This window comes from Ptychodera flava, chromosome 13 (genome assembly GCF_041260155.1).
Source record: "Ptychodera flava strain L36383 chromosome 13, AS_Pfla_20210202, whole genome shotgun sequence".
Lineage (NCBI taxonomy): Eukaryota > Metazoa > Hemichordata > Enteropneusta > Ptychoderidae > Ptychodera > Ptychodera flava.
Window position 1 is genome coordinate 36,142,905 of NC_091940.1, and position 22,880 is coordinate 36,165,784.

Genomic DNA, 22,880 nt, shown 5'->3' on the forward strand with positions numbered 1-22,880 from the left:
TCTGGACAGATTTTGTTGCCTTCAAAGTTATATTTTCTCAGTGAGGATTAACAACCAAAACTGTCAAATACTTCTCTAAATCATTTAGAGGGACAATAACAAATGGACAATGGCCAAGTTGACCGCTGACTTTTTCCCATAAAATGAAAGGCTTTACTCCTTGTATTACTCAAATATCTATGGCTTCACATTCTTAGTCATAAATAAACTGAAAAGCAATTATCTGTTTCAAACACATGATCTTCTTTATAGCCTCCGACCATGATCACCAGTATAATCCCTGGGGATTGCTGATGATCTCCATACCACACATAACAATAAGCACAGTCAAAATGTCAACATTTTCATCTTTTAATGATTTTCAATCATTTAACAGTTACTTTAAGCTGAATAAAATTATAACTTCTTTTTCGATACTAGAAATATACTTTGTGAACCTTTCAGTTGAGTTGGAAATACTTGGATTGAAAACTTGAAAACTATGTGATGTTACAATGCTGTAAATGGGAAAAAAAGGAAAGAAAATTGAAAAATATGTCAAATCTGGAACGACGTCACAAAATCTAAGCAAATTATATACATGTTAAATTAATTTAGTTGACACAGACCATACTGTGGATTAGAGGAAAAATATGGACGTCGGAACATCCCTGCAAAGACACATACTAACTGAAGGACATGGCTAGTGCGTCTACACAAGATACTGTGGTGTCCCTAGCAGAGAATGATCAAGCAGTTACCACAGATAAATTGAAGAAAGTAAAAATGACAAAGTTGTTTTTTTCTTGGGGGAGGGGGTGTTTCATGAAAGAGGTACACAAGCTTTCTTAGTAATATGATTACATCATTTGCTATTGTGTTAATGTTGAGTAGTGGGAATGGTAATGTCTTTTTGTTGTAGTGCCATCACGAGTACTGGTTGGTTAAATTACATCTGTACAATTCACACTGCATCACACTGATTATGCCAGTACATTTTGTTTATGTTTGTGTGATGATTTCAAGTGGCATCATGGACATACATTGCTACAGTTACACACTGACTTTTATGAATTATATCTTTCCCCTCAATGAATGTTTTCCAAAGAAATATACCTGGACACCTAACAACACAAATCTGGCTAGCTTTTTTTTGTTTTCAATGAAAGTATGTTTATAGTATTTTTTGGGTTCTGCATTTAATGGAATATACCTTTGACATGATTTGCTATGCGTGGATGACATTTTCTGAGAAGTGTCCACAGCATCTTCAATGCCAAAAGTGATTTGCAACAGAGCAGACTCAGTGCTGGAATTTGTGGCAGTATGAAATTTAAACACTGCTGAAAGAGATGACTGCATGTAGCATCTCTCTTTTCATGAATTTTTGAAAAAACAGCAAAAACACTCTTTGATTGATGATGCAATCACCTGTACATGAGAGTCCCCTGAACTCATCTCCTATCATACAAAGAAAAGGCTTTCTAAGCACGATTGTGGTCAATGGATGTGAATCCACTTCCTTGCAATAAAATTCACTAGGTAAGAACATGACTTCAATCATCAAAAATAAAAAGAGCAAATTAAAGAAACTACATTTCTGACCAAAGTTCTGCAACAATTATTAGAAAAAAAAAGTGGGAAAGTCTGTAAAATTTGACTTTAACCTCCCCTGCAGGGCAGTCTGAAATTATAAGTCATCAGTGATCTTACGTAAAAAGAAGTAATATTCTCAAAATTTCATTTTTTTGTTTTTGTATATTTTTTCCTCATGGTAGTTGTTGAAAAGACAAATACAATCAAATGTGAAAATAAAATATCATTGAAAAGTAATATCTATTCATTTACAAAGTCTTATCCCATGCTTTCAGAGAAGCAAAGTTTATTTTATATAATAACAACATATGGTTCAAGAGATGTAAATTGTAAAACAGAAAGACATTCTATGTACAAGGTTACTGCACAGCTCAGTTCAAGAGGAAATGTACTCGATGAGCCTTGCAATGCGTGCTTCTCAGACAAAAAATAGCATATTCACACAGTAGAATAACACAGCTCCTACTCTTTCCAAACAAATCGACTACCGTATAATGACATGGACTTTGAATCCTTGTAGCTTGCTTTGAACAAATCCTTGAACACTTTCTACACAACCGATTCACATCAGGCTGCATTGCAGCTCTGGCTGAGTCATGACTAACAGGATACCACGACTGACAGGCAAACTGGTCTTTCACAGTAATGGTAAGTTTACAAAAAGACTGAAGAAACAGGATAAGGCAACAAATATAAATGTAATCATGACAGGACTGTATCCAACCCTGATTAAGCTTCCTCTCTTTTCACTGTATGCTGATCCTAAAAAAGAGGAGGGGGGGGGGGGGGGGGGACTTAACTGGGGTAGATGTGATAATTACCAAAAATATATAATGTGACTGCAACTGAAATTATAAGCAGTCTCATGATATATGTTTGATTAATATTTTATTCTTAAAGATGCTGTATGTTATCTTATGTTTATCAATAGCACAATATACACTAATCATGATTACGACAAATGGTGATCTCAAGCTTTATGTTCATCAGAGGGGAATTTGGTCCGCAATATTTCTCAGTGTGAAACCTTTATCTCTACATTTCTAACAGTACAAAAGTACATATTCTGCGTAACAAATACCATGCTCGCTAAGTATAGAACACAATTTCAACTCTGATAATACGCGTTGTTACCAACATATACCTTTCCACAACTCTGAAAGAGCAGCCTTACTGACCTATTACAAAAACAAAATTTGGGTCTAAAAATCTTTTAAAGAATTCAAAAATCTGAACAAAACCATAGTCATCAAGATCCTGGAAGCATTTCAATTTTAAATCCACCAGAAAATTGAAAAGGACAAATGCCACTTGGAAGGTGTTTGCTGCCATTCATTTCTCTCTATACTGACAGCAAACCCCAAAATAAACTTCACATTTTCATGGAACTGATTGACCTGGTGCAGATAACATTCTGAGTTACGCTATAGATGGGACAATGGTTTGAATAGTTTTTCTGTGTCTGTTACGAGGGACATAAGGTTATTGCAACAAAAGTTGTCTTCAAACGACTCTCTTTACTTTTTACATCACCAGTCTGACTACATATCATGGAGAAAATGTCAGTATCACTCAGAAACTCCAAAATCAGGGAAATACTCTGTAGTTCATCTTTTGTGTTATTTCAAATGTATATACACAAGCGAAAACTCCATTGTTTTACAGAAATTTTTAAATTCATATCTATCATCTTATTAAAAAAATAAAGTAACAAGTAATGATACTGTATGTGGAAAACACCAAATGATAATGCAATTATCCATATTTCTTTATCAAATTGTTGTTTTGTGCTAGTGTTAAACATACACATATCACAAGAAGTTTCTGTGATGATTACTGTATCATACTGGAGATTTGACCATACCGTGGATTTAATCAAGAAAGCATTCATTCCCAAGATCATCACATTATCTATACCACATATTGAGTTGATTGTGGACACATGGCAGACTATCATGATCTAGCCAGCCGGCGCACACAAATGAGAAGCACACGTGTCCATGGCTTACAAAGAACAGAGGATCGCTTTTATCGTAAATGTCGTACATTAAAACAAATTATGCACAAAGGTGGTTGTTGTGAAACATTCCTGTGTAACAGATGGATGTTGGTAGGGATACTGATGAAGACAGGACACTTAACAAAATTGAATCTGAGGAGGTGTTCATTTAGCACTAAATATCACTAACTGTAAATTTGAATTGCTGAACTAATCCGCACCAATTTGTCTGTTTCTAGTTGCTGTAAATTTCTTGAAAATAACAAGTAAACATCAAGACTGACTGAGAATCACATATTTCAGTTTTCACTGCAGTTTTAATATTGTAATGTTAATCATGTTATATTGTTCTATGTGGGAGCTGTCTTGATGCTACAATTTGGCACAAAAAAATGAAAGCATATCTGCTAATTTACTATTGAAAGATGAAAGAAGTTGACCCTCACATTACGAAGCATTGGTTAAACTGTTTGGTTGTCTATGGTATGGTTGGACATATATACAGAGAGAAGGGTTGATGGCGGCATAGAAAAATGATACATCAGTGCGTGTGTGTGTATGTGTATGTGTGTGTGTGTGTGTGTGTGTATGTGTCTGTGTCTGCAGCATGTCCATGCCATTGCTTTCCAGAATCTCTTTATATGTAAGCTGATGGTTATGATTTTGCCAATGAACAATAGCAATATTCAATCCAGCATGACTAAACCTTAAACAAGTACTGTACACATTTGGGTATAATTACATGGAAGATGATTTTGAACCATCAAACTATCCGATTGACAAAGAGGCACCAGGCCCTACATTTGGCATGAAGTGATATGCAGACAAAGGTATGAGAGAGTGATGGTGTTAGGTCAGGGTGGCCCACAATCATACTCATTTGCAGTATGTTATGAGTTGCAATTTAGAAAGACAAGAAACCAACAGTACAGCTGCATACAAGAACAAGCTTGCTTGAACCCTACACTTACCTGAGTAAAATGGTTTTGTCCTATTATTTCTGATATTATGGTTTGGCCATCATAGTGGAAGAGGAGTTGTTGGACTGAAGGATTAACTAGTAGAGTTGCTCTGATGACTGTTCATGCAAGCATTGCACAAATTTAATGAATGCTACAAAACAAAGTGAGAGATGGGTAGCACAGCTGCCTATATGCAAAGACTTCAAACTGGCACAATTGTTAAAATATTGCATGTCCTGTTGTGAATACCATGAGTTGGTATGTAAGCCTGTGTAATGTACATGTGTGTGTATATATGATGAACCTTGGTCAGGTTGGGACTACATGGAAGGGGTATTGTAATTTTTCAAAACTGAATTGTACAGTTGGCTACCTTTACTGGGCATTCATTTATGACGCTAGCAGGGTCAGGGTTATAAAGTATACTTCCTGTAAGACATTACCATTGTTAAAGTGAGTACCTGGTATGGCTTCAAACATCCATTCCTTTTATACAATCATGATAATCTCAAACATCAACAATTATCAAAATCAAAATATTTCACTCATTTACAAGACTAACATTTTCTTTGTTTCTTTCTCTCTGTCATAATCTTTCTTTTTTTGCTTTGCATTTTTCATATAAAAATCTTAATTTAAAATCTGTGCTGCTTTGGACTGTGACTGATTGGCTAAAATACATCTCCGTCAGCAAGGTATTTGCTCTAAAAGTTTCTTCTCCCACAATCCTTGTTAGTCAATCAGGTTACCGTGGTGATGACCTTTGGACCTATCATTGGCCATCAGTCTCACTTTCAGTCACTGGGGTATATTTCAGACTAAATTTACCTGTGTGCAAAGAGAAAATAAAGACAAATATCAGTGATTAATCATCCCATCTACCAACGCAACATCAACTGAAAAGTACTGAGACATCATCGGCTGCATAAATTATTATAAATTCAAAATGTTTGGACACTTTTTGAAGTCATGACATGTCTGCTCAGAACTGAACATGTTCTGAAATACTGTTGATTGTCTGAGTGTCAAATATAACTTCTTTGTACTGTCTGCTGATACCTGTCATGTCAAGTTGGTTAAAGCTAGTGAAGCAAAACATGTCCTATATGGTGCGTTTTAACAAAGCCTTGAAGATTTGAAGGTCCCTGAAGACAGAGATACGGTAAACATGATTTTTACAGACTAAAGCTGCTATAACATACCAAGCCAATATGGTTTGGGCTCAATACCGGTTTTTACTGACTTGGCAGATGGGGAAGTGATACTGTCTGGCAGGTAAAGGGTTAATGGTGTAGTTAGACATGTACACAGCCTGGGTACTGGAAACAAGTCATCGTTGATGACACAGTCCCCACTTGTTAATGGGTATTTTGATTACAGGTCCTCAGAGAGGATAGAGTCCTCTTCATTAGGTCTGTGATAAAAATACTTTTGAATGAATTCGCTTGATACATGTCTGAGTTATGGTTCAGGACATGAAAAAAATCGTAACAAAATGGTCGCACAGTGGCCATATTGGATCGCATCACAAAACAAATTGATGTGCATAGCTATGACATTGGTCGATGTCCTTGTACCAACTTTGAATAAAATTGGTCGAAACATGCGGATATGCCTGAGAAATGGCTCTGTACATGAAAAAATCGTAATAAAATGGCCGCCTGGCAGCCATATTGGATCGTATCACAAAACAGATTGACGTACATATGTATGACATAGATCAATGTCCTTGTACCAACTTTGAAAAAATCGGTTGAGATGTGCCTGAGTTATGGCTCTGTACATGAAAAAATCGTAATAAAATGGCCGCCTGGCGGCCATTTTGGATCGTATCACAAAACAAATTGCCATGCACAGCTATGACATTTGTCAATAAGCTTGTACCAACTTTGAATAAAATCTGTTGAAACGTGCCTGAGTTATGGCTCTGTACATGAAACAAACGTAATAAAATGGCCGCCTGGCAGCCATATTGGATCATATCACAAAACAAATGACGTGCATATCTATGACATTGGTCAATGTCCTTGTACCAATTCTGAATAAAATCGGTCGAAAACATGCCTGAGTAATGGCTCTGTACATGAAAAAAATCATAATAAAATGGCCGCCTGGCGGCCATTTTGGATCGTATCACAAAACAAATTGATGTGCATGTCTATGACATTGGTCAATGTCCTTGTACCAACTCTGAATAAAATCGGTCGAAACATGCCTGAGTAATGGCTCTGTACATGAAAAAATCGTAATAAAATGGCCGCCTGGCGGCCATATTGGATCGTATCACAAAACAAATTGATGTGCATATCTATGACATTGGTCAATGTCCTTGTACCAACTCTGAATAAAATCGGTCGAAACATGCCTGAGTAATGGCTCTGTACATGAAAAAATCGTAATAAAATGGCCGCCTGGCGGCCATATTGGATCGTATCACAAAACAAATTGACGTGCATCTGTATGACATTGGTCAATGTCCTTGTACCAACTTTGAATAAAATCGGTTGGAACATGCCTGAGTTATGGCTCTGTACATGAAAAATCGTAATAAAATGGCCGCCTGGCGGCCATATTGGATCGTATCACAAAACAAATTGACGTGCATCTGTATGACATATGAAGTAATCCTTGTACCAAGTTTGAATGAAATCGCTCCAGGCATCTCAGAGATATCTGCGTGAACGGACGGACGCACGCACGGACGCACGCACGCACGCACGGACATGACCAAACCTATAAGTCCCCCCGGACGGTGTCCGTGGGGACTAATAAAAGGATACCAAATATGGCTAAATGTGGGGTTATACCAACAATAGCGAACTGAGAGGTTGTAGCAAAACTAGTCTATGAATGTTTAAAATAAAAGATGACCTACTCTGAAACGCCTCCATAGTTGCTTCTTTGCATTCTTGAGCTCTGTGTCCATGCCCACCACAGTTGTAGCAAGATGGCATTATAGGCTTCTTGTGACCCATGGCATGCTGTGTGAAGTTGCCATAGGGGAACATTCCATGTATGAATGCAGCATTGCCCTGAGGTATCATCCCAAAGTTACCACTGCTGGCATAAAGGAATTCACCACCGAGTCCGTTCTGAAATGGTGAATGGGGCGGCACACGGGGATGGTAGCGAGGTATTCCTGGGTTTATGAATCCATTCACGTTGGCAGGATGGAAGTTGGGAAAGTTACCGTAAGGTAAAGCACTGCCCATGGGGCCTCCTACAAATCCAGGATTAACATGAAGAGGAAATGAGTTGTTCGTACAAGGACTTCCACATGATGTGCATAGCATATTATTACTGGTACTACTTGTACACATATTTTCAGTGTTACCACTATTGTTGTAGTTCATTGTATGTCCTCTGCCACTAAAATTATTCCCACTGTTCGGAAAGTTTGCTGGATGGTTTCCATGGTAATTGCTGCCTTGATTTGCACCACTTCCATAATTTGGGGGGACATTGCTGCTGAACGTCACTGGATGTTCACTGTTGAAAGTATTGCTGGGCGGCAGTGTTGCATTCATGTTCTGAGCTGCATTGGGTATGAAAAATGGGGATTGTGGGTGTAAATTATTGGCTCCTGGACTGTCACTACCACCTCTAGGGGATGCAGTGGAATATGTTACTTTTGTCTGTGCACTTCCTGGAAGTGTCTTTGCACTTGTGTAAATTGTCTCTACTTTGACGGACGTGGTGTGTACCTGACATACAGTCTGTGTGCTATGAACTGAACTCGACGGTGCACCATCAGGCAGAGGTGCTGCTGTAGCAGGTGTTAATGCTGGAATACTTGAACCAATAGTTGATGTTGCATTTGCAGACATAGTAGGCACATATGCCACGCAAGTTTTGTACGTTGTTACAATGTTTTGCTCCACACTGGCAGTGCTATGAATTGGCCCTGGTGATTTGATTTGGTGAGATCTTGGTACATCTGAGTGGGCCATTGTGACTTGATACAATGACTGTTTTGGAGTAAATACCATTGCACTTGACCGGAGAGGACTTGTTGCATTGACATCGGTAGGATAATTATCACCACTTGGAGTTCCTGGTAGGTTTTGTGGTCGATTATCATGTCCTGACATCAGCTGCGAACTTGCAGATTGCGGCAAGACGTGCTGCTGCAAACGCGAAAGGCTTGTTTCTGACGCTGGTGAAGAAGGCATTGAGTGTGAGTGTGAATGTGGGATTCCAAGTGGCTGTTGCTTGTTCTCAATACCACTGATGGGTTCCATGGATCTGGACTTGACAACATTGCTGTAAGTAGGCATAGGACTTTGTTGGTTTTTCCTGCTAGTACTGCTCACAGCTATGTGAAGATTCCTCATCGGCAAATCTGGAACACTTGATGTTGACAATGATCTACCATAGCTTGTCACTGGACTTGACGGATATATCTGGCCTGTCCTGTCTTTGGTTACAGTACTTCTGGAGAGTTTAGTTTCCGGCAGAGATACTGTTGAACTTTCACTCGCTTCTGAATCTGGAATTACGATTCAATATCGATAATGTCAATGGACACAAATAATACATAGGATATTAGTTTCTTACAATGAAAACAATTCCATACCCATGTATTCTCTGCTTGCTCTTCATATGTATGTATGACAAACTTCTTCATAACTGTGATGAAATGAGATAATGATAACTTTTTGGAAACAAACAAACATCAATCCCTCCATGTAAAAATACTTTTAACATCAAAAACTTCATACCTTGATACGTTTATGGGGAAGTTTCTGGTCACAGCTACCTATAGAACTAATCTCTGCATATGAGAGGTAGAAACTGACTGACGCTATTGTCTCTTTCACCAAGAAATTGGACAGAAGCACTAGTCGCAAACACTAAAAGCACACACATGTAGTGTAGATGTCTGTTTATACACTGATGTCAGTGTCTAACATCAAAGGACACACTATCAACAACATACATAATATTCTTACCCTTTTCATTTTCATCAGAGCTATCCCTTGGACTGGAAGGTGACGACGAACAGTCAGAACTGGAGTATTCAGAGGTGTGGCTGCTTTGGCCAGCATGACTCCCTATAAACAAGTTCTGGATGGGTGCTTGGTGGGGTGACATGGAATAATTACCACCACTATACGACCTTGTGTACGGTGGTGTTGCAAAAGGTGATGATTGTCCAAAAACCTGATCATTTATTCCATTTAAACTTCTTGCAGCTTGTCTAATAAGAGAAGATATCATATACGTTTCAACATGAACAACTGTACCATACCAATGCAATAAATCTTGAAACAGTTCTTGAACAAGCTGCGCTTATACACATCAGTCTTAAATCTCAGGAAGGGACAAGTATACATGGTTATTGGTATCATGACTATAACATTCTCATAACATCATTCATGCTCAACAAGGTCTTTGCATCTGCCTGCAAGCAGTACCCAAAGCTACACTAGTAGGAAACGCCACCGGTCTCTGCTGACCATTCAATCAGAGTCTGCCTTTACAATAGCTGAGGCGTACACTCTAGTAGCAGCACCCCCTCCCCCCCAAGTCACTGCTGACCATCAATCAGAGTCTGTCCTTGCTGTAGTACATACTGGACTCTACGTGTTGGCTGCTTACGTACAGTTGTCAAAACTACTTTGGTGTTAGCATCCCCTACTGGTAATTGTTTCCAACATAGCTATCTTCTTCACAAAAATTTGACACAATTATTTTTCATGATTTTCATGTTGTGCATTAAGATAGATCTCTACATAATCTTAATTTAGGAGACATTTTGTACAAAATCAATATGGTGCTCTGTGTGCTGTAACACACATGTTCACGGTGTGATCTCAGAGGATATAAATCTGAGAGAGTTCTGTCATACTACACCTTGTTACTCCACTGGCAATTCTCCCCACTTTCTGATACTTAGCAGTTGTGATGCAAACTACTCTTTGGAAACAAAACAATGTACAACTGCTTTTTATCAGCAACCCATTACATCTGATTAATAACCTACCGTATGCCATTTAGATGTTTCACTAGCTTGGCCTTAGCTCCGGCAGTAAGATCCTCCCACTTATCAAGATCATCCTCTGTGAGATTTGCAATCTACGAATACAGAATAAGAAAATATGAAATGATTAATATGACTTAAGACTTTCACAAAATTAGTTCAGTCATGTGCTCACGGCACCTCTAAAAAAATTGGGAAGGAAAAGCTGAAAGGCATTGCGAATCAAATTTTACACGTATAACGTAAGCAACAGCCAATTACCCTTCTGCAAATTTCGCATGAACAAGTTCAGGCATGTGTATCAGGGAATCTCACAAAAGTGTCTAACATGCACACAATTACAGATGGTCTTGGCATGAGGTGATCTCTCTTCCTCATGCCAACTCACTGGGGAAAAGACTTACCTGACTGAAAGTTAAATCTTTGAAGTGGGCAGCGTACTTGTGTAACCGAAGCTCTTTAAGCAGCTCAAGGACTGGATTATGATGAGGCTGTGGCAGATGCTGAGAAACATAGCCACTGGGCACATTTCCAGGTGATCTGTACAACACTGGACCGTGAGTTGGTGATGGAGATATGTGTGGTGACAACAGTGGAGATGGTAGAGGAGACACTGCCAATGACTGGTCAGGCATACCCTGTGTATACATGGGTCTGAAAAAAAATATAAATTGTTCACATTGGCACTTATTTGATTACATCACAAATATTCAGGCAAAAAATCACAATGGAAGTACATATATCACTCATGCTATGAAAACACCAGTAGTGTGTTTGCATATAGACACTACATATGCACATAATTGTATGGTGTATCGTGCTTTTTCAACAGAAACTTTAAAAGACATCAAATCAGAAGATTTTGAGCCCTGGATTAGTATCCAAATTTGATCATATTTGATCATCAGTGTTAAACATCCTTGAGATAAGTTTGAAATCCATTGACACAGACATTGGAACACGTACCTATTAGTTGTTGTGTTTGTGGGCACTTTGTGAACTGACAGCTTAGATGCATGGCTTGCAGTAACAACATCTGACAAATGAAAAGCAAATGACCAATGAATTTTTGGGTATCTTTCATTTCAACAGTAAAACATACACATGGCTCTCTGAAGGCTGAGGAAGAAAGATACTACCAGAAAAACATCTTGATGTCAAGGTGATTTAATGATAAAACTCTTTCCTTGAGAGCTTACTACTCCTTATTTTGTGCAGCATTGAATAAGCTCTTTCTCTGATTGGTCCATTGTCACTATTCACAGTGACTTAGGGAGTCTATTTGTATTGTTTTAATTATATTCGTAGAATTCAGCTACTCAATTGGATAACAGCTTATTCAATGCTGCACATTGGTCCCTTATTTTGTGTACTTGTTTGCTCTAATTTCTGTCAACATTTGTGTATTTTTATAGCCTACCTCACTAGGCTATATTTCACAACTCTGCACTTCAGCCACACGATTTACATATCAAAATTCGACAAAAGTACACAATGACGTCACAGTTTACTTATTTACTTTACAGGATATAACTTTTAACAACAAACAAAGTGAGCTACTTGAGTTTAAGAGCACTGGGGGGGTGGGGGGTGAAACAGACGAGATGTACAAACACAGAAGTATCTTCTCTCAACATCTTCTCTCAAAAATTATCTTTGGATCGCAAGGAATGATAGTAGAAATGAAAGGCTAAAAAGATTTAAATTACTAGCTACTTGACGATACAACTTGGCACAGATACTTTAAATACTGTGGCGGGCTGAATCTCTGCAACACATGGTAAACTAAACTATACGGAGAAAAGTGGTTTTGCCATCTCACCTGGCGGTTTAGAAGAGACAACAGTAATTGTTGTAGAGGCAGTCTGAATACCACTGGATACAGTGCTCATACTGGAAGATTCTGGATATTGGAAGAAACTGAGAATTTCTTCACACTGAAGTATACGCTGAGGTAAAGCTACCAATTGCCTGAAAAGGTTGACAGGATGTAAGAATTTCAAATCAAAACATTCTTTTGAGAAACTGTCAGAGTTTACTCAAATAATCCAACTTTAAATTTTCTACAGTAGCTAACACAGAATCAGAATTGAAGATGTTTATGAAAGGAATTAACAGATAGGAGGCGAGTTGATCAACAATTTCACTCTCCATCTCTCTTACCTTGCATAGTCTTGAACTTCCTGTAAACCTTTCTCGGCCAAATCCCCTTTTTGTGTCATCTTGGAACTGTGTTTTCCTGTGAAAAATGGTAACATTTGTGTTTCATTAAAAATTTTGAAAACAATGGATTTTGCATATTGTGTGGGAATGATTCCAGTTTAACCCTTTCACCTCTATGGTTTGGTCCAAACCTATTGACATCAGTGGCATTTGTGGACTCATTTACAGGGAATGGGGATGAACAGGTTAATGAACAGCAGCAGTAGCAGGGGACAGAGATATAAGCATTGTTGATTCTCTACTCTGGTTATATGAGAGCACACAAACACCTTTGAACTTAGTTAGTTTTGCAAAACATAGTTAAACACTGGAATTAGAAGGGACACATCTGACATAGGCTACTGATATATCTTGTTGTGAATATGAATGAGAGGGCAAAGAGATGTAGTTAGTGTACCGGTACGTTTATGACAAACTTCTGGAATATCTAACAGGAAAGACGAACCAGGCGAAGTTCTGCGAGAGATTTCTTCCTAAATCGGGACAAACTAAGTGAATCATTTCAATAGAATGTTTTATTCAAGAATGTTCTGGCTATAACTGAGACACGTCAAATAAATTATCTATCCACACGTGGACTTTCTCTCCAGAAAAATACAGTAAAATGACATCGATCATTAGTAATTTTGATAGTCAAATATCAAAGTAGTTGTATCAATAATGAGATAGTGGCATTGGTCACCACTGTACATTCAAAATATCACTTTACCAATAGAGTTTACCAACAAACTCTCTCAAAACTCTATTCCAAACCCTGACTTGAGATGGCATGGACAATGAAGATAAGCGCCTTACCTGGTAGGTTTGGTAGATTGAAGTCGGACTGATGTGGGCCAGAATCTGGGAACTGATTAAACAGCTGTGAACACAATACAAATGTTGGTTATACACACTTTCTCAATCAGCTTTACTTTTAAAGGGACATATAGAGGGACATAACTGCTACTTTTGATTACATTGTTATTATTTTTGTTTTTAAAACAAAGGCAATTGTCTGACACCTCACCCTGAAGTACATCCAGGTATAAAACGTGAGTCTTGCCAACCTGATGTCACCTGTACAATATGCAATGTCTGTAGACAAATGAATTTTGGTTGATCTGAAACTAGATTGTCAACAGGAATATTGGAGAAATAGAACTCACATACTGTGTTTGGAGTTAAACAAGAAATTTTACAGTGCATTTAGGAAAAAAAAAATGGAAAATACATCGAAAGTTACAGCTAATGGAGAGCTACAACATGTAAAACCATGATACTGTACTTCAATGTAAAACCATGTTTGATGTAGGGTTTGAGAAAGTAATGGGCAGTAAACTGGTTCTAGAATCAAGAGCAGGATTACTGTATTCTACAGAAACTTGACATGAACACATGCACTGTACTGACACATTAAAGGCAATGGAAAAATTTTAACAAATGCAAACATTCTTGAGTGAAATGCAGGCACAGACTTGTTTTGCTTTCTCCCCAAAGAGTTCAATGTAGATTGAAAGTCAATGCTCCTACTCATGAAGACTTCAAGCTTACATTCTAAATATGAATATGGATCCAAAATGTCAGGAAAGATGGAAACTGCTTTATGCTCACACAAAAGGAAACTTCATACAGAAAATTTGGGAATATTTTAGTATTATCAGTTCAGTGTAGTTTGCATTTAAGCAATTTCAAAATATTTTCATCTTACGTTTGCGTGTACGGTAAAACGTACCTATGTTTAAAGGCTACCTCTTTCAAAAGAGTGTTTTTTGTTCTGACATGGAAAGACTGTGAAAATGAAAAGTGAAAAGCCAACAGCTTACCTTGCACTGAAAGACATGCAGCTCTCCAAGCGTCTTGTGGACAGTATTGACAACATCATTAGACCATGTCACCTATAAGAATAAAGTAATTGTTGCAGTCAAACAATACTGTTGTATTTTCAAACATCAGCATTAAGAATATCAAATTGGTTGAAGACATTTTGCCAAAATAATATGAATGATGGTATTGTTACATTCTATCATCTTGCACTAAACACCAAATTGACCTGTGCACAGGTCAATACTCATCATTGAAAACAATGGGTTTGTGCCAAATCATTGTGGTGAGTAGGTGGTTGGCTGAATCATAATGCCAGACACACTTGTGTTCATCAACTTTACAAGTCTACCGTACAAGCCACACCATGAAGAGACATATTGAATATTGTTTGTCTGAAGCATTTCACAACCCACAATTGTTCACAAGGAAATACTGGAGTCTGGACAATACACCATGATCTCACAGGAAGTGTCTAAACAGTCTGTACTCTGTGCACAACCCAAGAATGAAAGAGGAAGGAATTGCAAAACTTTATTGCTTGAAAAAGGTCAAGCTGGCTAACATCATTGTAACCGGATTTTATTTGATCCAATAATTTTGGAAATCCAACTCCAAACACAATTTTTTGTAAGTGAATTCTCTGCAACCATTCTTCACATTCCTACTGTATGTATATGTTACCACAAATAATCTGATGAACACATCACACAATGATTTCTAATATTTCACATTTTCTTTTCCTCATTTTTCTTGTGTACAAATGACAGCATGGTAATATTTCTGGCAAGACTATAGTTACATCAACACTCTGTGATATAATTAGGTTGCCATTCCAATCAGTAAATCAAATCTGCATCTCCTTATATTAGAAATATGTTAAAAAGAAACAGCATTAAAAGAGTTCTCCAAAATGGTGTTTTTTCCACAGTCATTGTGGCATTGTGAACAACAACAGCACTGCCAAAGATTGCAAGCTTTTCAAGATCTTGTATCTGAATGGCATAAACACACTACCTTGAAGACAAACTTGGAACGTTTGTCAGCACCCTTCTGAATTCCAGTCACATCAATATTCTTGACATAAACTGTAAGCAGAAAATAAAACATAAATATACTTAACTATGGTATAATCTGTTATACAAAACCATGTATACTAGAGAATTCTGTGGGTCGAATTTTATGGATTTCATAGAAAGCCTTTCACAAATTGCTGAACTATTAGTATGTACTATTACTGATATTTAGATTGCACTAGAGAAAGTGCTGACAATGTCCATATTGTTGGGCTGCATTGCACATATGGTATCAACCATATTTGGCACCAATAAATGTGACAACAAATGAAACCATCTTTGCTATATCACTTTAAAATACTTCCAAAATAGTATATAAGGCTAGACCAGAGTTCAACAATTCAAATGTCCATAAAACAGGTCAATTGATTTAACCTGATGGTTTTATGTGCATGTTAAGGCTTCAGCATCCAACATACATGGAAATGAAACCATTTAATAATTAATAATTTGATAACCTTAAATTTGAACACTATAAAACATGAATTTTGAATTAACACAGTAATGAGTCAAACTAGCAATAAATGATGTATTACTTATCCTCAATAACAATTACAACATAACTCTGTTGTTCAAGACTAGGGATACATACGAAAATGCATAGAGTAACGACTGAAAAAATCATGTGCTGATGGAATATTTATTATTGAATAAATTCCTAGTAGATATATGATTAAATGAATACTCAAGCAATTCATTTCTACATGCCCTTGACCTCACAATATGATAAGGAATGTGGGAATATGCCTATTGAGTATGTTAGTATGTTATATTCACATCATCAAACATTGGGACAATGTCCTTTATTCATACTTCCCCTTTTCCATACATTTCCTTCATAAATGCCCTTTTAATATACCGGTATGTTTGTTGACTTTTTCACAATAATACATCCTCAAAGTCAGCTTTCATCGTTTAGTACATTTAGTATCATGGATGTAGTTGTTATATTAGCAGTTTGTTTTGTCATACCGTCTTTATGATGGACATCAGAAGGTAAACTAGACTGTCTGGGTGTGTTGTCTTTGTTGGGGACATCACTTGTTACATTAGAGTGCCGATGATTGCTGTCTTTGTGATGGCTTTCTGAAAGGCTGTCTCCTTCATCATCATCCTGTATGGAATCACTGTAAGCAGCTTTAAAACAGCTCTGAAACATGACATATCATAATGAGAGCATTAGATTCTGCAATAAATGGTATGATACTATCAATAATGGTGACACTGTAACAGGTTTAAAAGCATGCTCCTTAACGTAAGAATTATCTCATATTTGATAACGTCCTCCAATATCTGTCATACAACTTTTCAAGTGCATGTATGCATATGAAGTGCTGCTTTGCTGTAAATATTGGTACCATCTGTAATTTCTTTGTACAATTTATCATCAAAAGTTTTTCAAGCATTCTACCACTTAAATGAAAATTCTTGATGCGACATCCTTCAATAGACACTTATCACTACATTACTGTACATCTGACTACATTATAATTGACTTCATTTATGCAGGCAAAGTTGGCTACGGCCAAATTGGTCCGACGTAGCACCAGACCATGGCTTAGTTTCCGTTCAGACATGATCACAGTGAAAAAATCCACCAGCGTAACTTTAGCTCTATGTGACCTCTGACCTTTCAAAGTTCAAAATGACCGGTTTGGATAACATCACGATGTTGTACTATTGAAGTGTTCATGCTTTACACACAAGAAGGGCTAATATGACTGCAACTGATTATTCAAACCATCAGAGACAACTTCAGCATATCTTTACTGAACATATCTTTACATCAGCAGCGGAGAAATAATCCATCATGGTGTTTTTTAAATGATGTAGTTAACATGCGCGTCTCTCAGTTGTAACAAGCACTGCGGATCGTGCGACACGGTCTCATTTGCGGAGGCAAACTTGGTGGGAAAATGTTGTTCTGACTGTCCAGTGGATTATGAGGACTGAAGTGAAAACTTCCGGTAAATGTAAACTTGACTATAAAACCATAAGCTTAGAACCTAAAAAGGTCTATGATCAAACTTGGCAAACTAGGACCAGGGCTGGCGTAACACATTAACACAGGGGAATCTGGGCCGACTCATATTTTATGTTGGCCCTAGACTCTCTCCCAAATTGATCCAACGCTGGGCCGATGCAAAGCATTCAGACAGCTTTTAAAACACTGACGTAAAAGTTACGTTGGTGTAGCAGCGTAATTTTGTGTGAACAAGGCAGTTGTCATAATTGTACTTGCCTACCCTATTGCATGACAGCCTAGGTATAAGCATTTTCTCTCTTTCTGACATGCTCTATCTCTCTTTCTGACATGCTTTGAAACATATGCCATTGAAGAATCATTTTACAAAGTAGTAATACAAAATTACAGTGGTTAGTGATACATAAAATAAATCTTACAAGCCCTTTTTTGGTAGTTTTCACAGCATAGGCACACAAAACCGGCTGCTGTGAGTATGCATGCTTAAAATATAATAATAGTGAGTTCATGCAGCTCTATGGCTTAAACAAAATAGGCTGCAGAAACATAAGCCAAAATCAGTTTTAAAAAATCGCAGATAGTTTCTAAAGATATGTTGAATATTGAAAAGAATGCAAATCGTACACATACAACCTACTATACAATGATACTTTTCATATTTATACAGTGTTTGAAAAATACTTCAGGTACTGAATACTTTTGTCATATTCAGTAACAAATATATGAACGCTGCAAACAGTATGATGACAAATACACACAGTGTGAAATTATAACTTGTAAATCAGAATATTTATGACAACATATCAATGATGTGCATATTGCAATATTATTTCAACTAAGATTAATTCTAATGCCACACATAAAATTGTAAATAGGAATGCTATAACTAACAATGAGAAAAAGGCCAAAAAGAGATTTAAAAAATTTAAAACCCAAGTCCATGTTATTCCAAATCAAAGGAAAAAAATTACAACCTGCTTATCAAGGACAATATTGCCTCACTTTAAGAATAACTTCCACCAGAAGTATGACATACATTTCGTTTTACTTCCCTAAGTAAAAACGCCAACAATTGAAATATAAAATTCTTGGAAGTACCAGTACAAATTGCATCCCATCGTTACGTTTTTTCATATTTCTTGATATACGTGTACCCGTATCCACTGACCCACCAGTTCCTAAGGGATTGATCATTAGATTTTGGGAGGGGTGGTCAAATATGGAAAATATCTGCAAAGTGAAAACTGTCAAAAAATTTCAGCCTGGCTGCTTTGACAGATATCTTCACTGGACTCTGGAAAAACATAATCTACATGAACTTCTAGTTGACAACAACTACCTACCCTTGTCATTTGGCTAATACAAGGATACACAGCAATTCACATATAAACACATCTAATTGGCATACAAAACCTACCATTGTATCTACCAGGTAATATAGAAAGTACTGGTGATGAGTTTACACACATTCAACATGAGGGTATTGAAAGGATATTGAATGAAACACTATGCCAATGATTTGGTCAGTGCTTATGAAATTTGACAATAGAATAAATAAAAAGGAATGTCATTCAACAATTTGTATTATATTTAATTTAATTAGCTTCAACAAATCAAATCAACATTACTAATTATATTAAAAGGCACCCTTTGTACGTACACAATTGTGTTATAGGCCATTCATATCAAAATAAAACATACTAAGTACTGATGCTGTGCTGTGCTGTCAATGACAGCAGCATACTTGGACAGGAGGGCAATGGAGTATATGTACTGTATCTATGTATCTATAGTTCTTTGCATGATTGCAGTACTGCTAATTTTACCCTGAGATTTCTTTGAAATTTGCATTAATGTCCGTATTTTGTTGTACATGAGAATATCTGAGTGCTGACATGAAGCCAATCACCAACACTGTTTTTACACCGTGAAGTCAAGACACCAACACTGTTTTTACATCGTGAATTGAACTTGCTATGAACTCAATAATATCTATGATTCTTTTTTGACTGCCAATCAAAAGAATTTCAACTCTGCGCATGCGTTTATCTACATGGAGTTTTAATGTGGGAACTTTATTTCCTTGCAATTACTATAGTATACTCTAAGAACAAAAGCCAAGGTGTACATTGATGAATGGGCCATACCAGGAATAATTGAAAGAAGAAAGCTATGCACTCAAAGAATCTAAACAGCACAAGCTTTCTTCTGTTTGTAGTAAATAGCGGTGCTTAGAAGTATATGTGGATGTTTTAACCATTGGCACCTTGTACGCGCTTCTCTACACAAAGAACAGTGTTCATCTTACAGCTACTGAATTACACAAGTGTCTGAAGTAGCCAACTTGTTTTTACATCCATCAATATATGATGTTATCAATATATTTTATGTCATAGGCAAATGAATAATTTGTTTTTCACCACTTTGCACATGAATTACAACCTAAGATTTCATTGTTTGTTCATGGAATGATATGCATGTGCATATGTCAACAATATCATTACAAAATGTCCTTCAGAGTCTTAGAACATGTTACTCTGCAAAAAACCCAATGATTCGGAGACATTATTACACAAGTGGAGAGACTGACAAAATTTATGGGTCCAAGGCCAGAGGTTTTGCTAAGACCTGTAATTAGTAAATTTTACCAGGGTTCTAAAGTCATGCTACCAGGTTTCCCCTCAGAGTGTCAACAGGGTTATATTAGAAGACAAACAGAAATGTTACGAGGGTTTCATACACCATTTATCTATCTTCCAAATGTTAGAAAAGCGGTGAATGCTAGGGAAAGAGCAGTGTTGTTAACCCCATTATCAACAAACGCAAATTACTGTAAAACTTGAGATTGTAAGCTGCTGGCTCTCTTGAAATGTTTTGTGTTTACCTGGTTATGAACTTGATCTACACTTTTTCTACTTTACGCACATTACATTGAACTACCTTGCTTTTCACTGTAATCTCTGATAAAACTGTCAAATTCATCTGTGCAAAAATTTAGCAAAAATACAGTGGTTCATGTATATTTCTCTATGTACTTTGGTATGGTAATGTTTTGTAAAATTACTTGAAGATCATGATATTTTCAAAGTGAAACTATTTGTTCATATTTCTATAGCTTACATGTATGTGTGTAAAATTGAAAATTAGTTTGCCAATTGACAATTGATGAATTTCTTCAGGAAACACATCTGAGAAATTTGTCAAGGGCAACATGTGTCTACACTTTACTACAGTCACACTCTCTTCATGTATGAAGTATGATGGTCAGGTCATCAATCTATCGTTTGGGATTTCTTATAATCAGCACGCAAAGCCATTAAAATGAAGAATATTACAGAGTTTTTCCTGTCACATTGCAATTGAGAAGATTAAAAATGATATTTAAAAATATCATACTGGGGAAGAATGATATTTAAAAATATCATATTGGAGAAGAAAATTCTGTCTTTATCCCTATTAATGTACTAGACAGTAAGGCTTTCACTCATTTATTTGAAAAAAAAAATTAAAAAGTTTAAATAATGATTTCTAACTCTGTGATTTATTTACCTGCTGATATTCTTGGGCCTTTACATAATTGCTGTGATTATTTTAAGAATACACAATATCTATTATATTTCTGATGCTACTGAGCTAATGACAATTATTCCTTTACAAAATATGACAGCCATGCTATTTAGATTTACAAACATCTTGAAGCTTTCATGATCTCTACGGACAATGGCGTTAGTAATTCCAGACATTACCAACAATGTTATTTAAGACAATTATCTGTTATCAATAGGGTGCAAAATTGTATTTTGAGGAGTGGCGGTTTTAGCTGGCGTGAGAATACAACAAATATGGGTATGGAATACACAGAAGCCACTGTTTGCTTTTGGAATGCGCTGTAGTGTTTGCAACACATTACTGGCATCTGTCTGCCCAGTAAAGTCAGGAGCAACAAAATATTACCAAGGCTTTACTCTATTGGAATTGGACACACATAGTTTGGATAATATTCTAGATGTGAAAATGTATCATTCACTAACTACATTTGGCAAATTTCACTCTAAATGCATAACAATACGTCAACATATCAACAAACATGCGACCTACTTTAGCACTGTCACAACTAAGGTATTTGAAATCGTCTACATATATACATGAGCTACTTTCGGTTTTACAGTGTTGAATTTTATGTAATCTGCAACATACATTAAAAGCAAATCTATTTCTGCTTTATCTCATGGCATAATGATACTTTTAATTTACTTTTGTTTATTTCATCTGGAAAAAATTTGACGGGGTAACATATTTATCTTTTCCTAATAATAGTCCACACACCATCTGTCAACAACCACGAAATTCACAGAACTGTCATCACTGTCACCCTTGGTCTTCGGCCAAGGGATGTGTGAAAATGTTAGAATAAAGGTAACATTTTTGCCAAAAAGAAATATGTGCAAAAAGTATGTTGGTGAATATCTATAACATTATAATATTATAGCTTTTCGAATACATAGGACTAAATATGTCAAAACACACCATAAATGACGTTGTGACATTAACAGTAATCCCCCCCCCCTTGCAAAATTGTGTAATAACTGTCTTACCTGTTTTAAGAGATGCAGTTTATCCAATATGACTTTAAGTGTCTGTTTTTGATGAAAGGCAAATGCGGGGTGGTGTACTGCCATGGTGAGTAGTAACAAGAATTCTTCATAAACTTGATCCATACTATTACTACGAATGTTCGCAAAATTGGATTCTACTTGAACAGCTTGACAGTGTAGAGTTCTGAACACAATATCTGAACAGCTACAGTTCGTTGAATACAGTAAAGCAAGACTGACTATAAGTTTCCTACGAGTACATGCATCAAAAACATCATTAAGTTGGCTAAGGAACGCTGTCTTATTGGCGTTATTTTCATCCTCCCTGAGATTATGATATTCCTTTCTCGCTAATTCTTCAATGTAGGCACCCAGATACCTCAATTCGAATGGTAGACACTTCAACAACAATCCGCACAGGAAATCCACTCGACCAGAACCACTGAGACCGTGGAACCAGTTATATACTTCCTCTTTGTACACCATAGTGTAGATGTCAGATTGTTAAAGCACCAGAGAATTCATAAATACAGACAGAATTCCGTCAAAATCACCTACTATTTGAAAATACTTGCAGACTCGTCGCCATTTGCAAAAGCAACTTGGAACAGCCAACACATCCGGGTACTGTGCTCGACGATCACATTTTGCATAAAGGGGTGCCTCTCAGTAGGTAATTCTCC

At 36.8% G+C, this 22,880-nt stretch overlaps 1 protein-coding gene across 1 annotated transcript; it reads right to left on the reverse strand.

Annotated features, from left to right (window-relative positions):
• Positions 1–337: 337 nt before the first annotated feature.
• Positions 338–22,807, reverse strand: LOC139148311 (zinc finger CCHC domain-containing protein 14-like). The gene is made up of 13 exons (XM_070719680.1): positions 22,198–22,807; positions 16,591–16,768; positions 15,560–15,630; positions 14,545–14,616; positions 13,538–13,601; positions 12,683–12,758; positions 12,342–12,490; positions 11,486–11,555; positions 10,924–11,173; positions 10,523–10,614; positions 9,489–9,736; positions 7,412–9,025; positions 338–5,364 (listed from the first exon to the last, which is right to left on the reverse strand). The coding sequence occupies exons 1-13, from the start codon at positions 22,681–22,683 to the stop codon at positions 5,309–5,311; spliced, it is 3,426 nt and encodes a 1,141-aa protein (XP_070575781.1). The 5' UTR covers positions 22,684–22,807; the 3' UTR covers positions 338–5,308.
• Between the last annotated feature and the right edge of the window lie 73 nt (positions 22,808–22,880).

Bases quoted from the DNA above. Each gene is read 5' to 3' on its own strand.
- LOC139148311 (XM_070719680.1), bottom strand. From the start codon at position 22,683: ATGGTGTACAAAGAGGAAGTATATAACTGGTTCCACGGTCTCAGTGGT. The intron at 9,737-10,522 runs GTAGGTTATTAA...TTCTCTTATTAG, and splicing joins AAACATCTAAATGGCATACG to ACAAGCTGCAAGAAGTTTAA. The intron at 9,026-9,488 runs GTAAGAATATTA...TCGTAATTCCAG, and splicing joins CTCTGATGAAAATGAAAAGG to ATTCAGAAGCGAGTGAAAGT.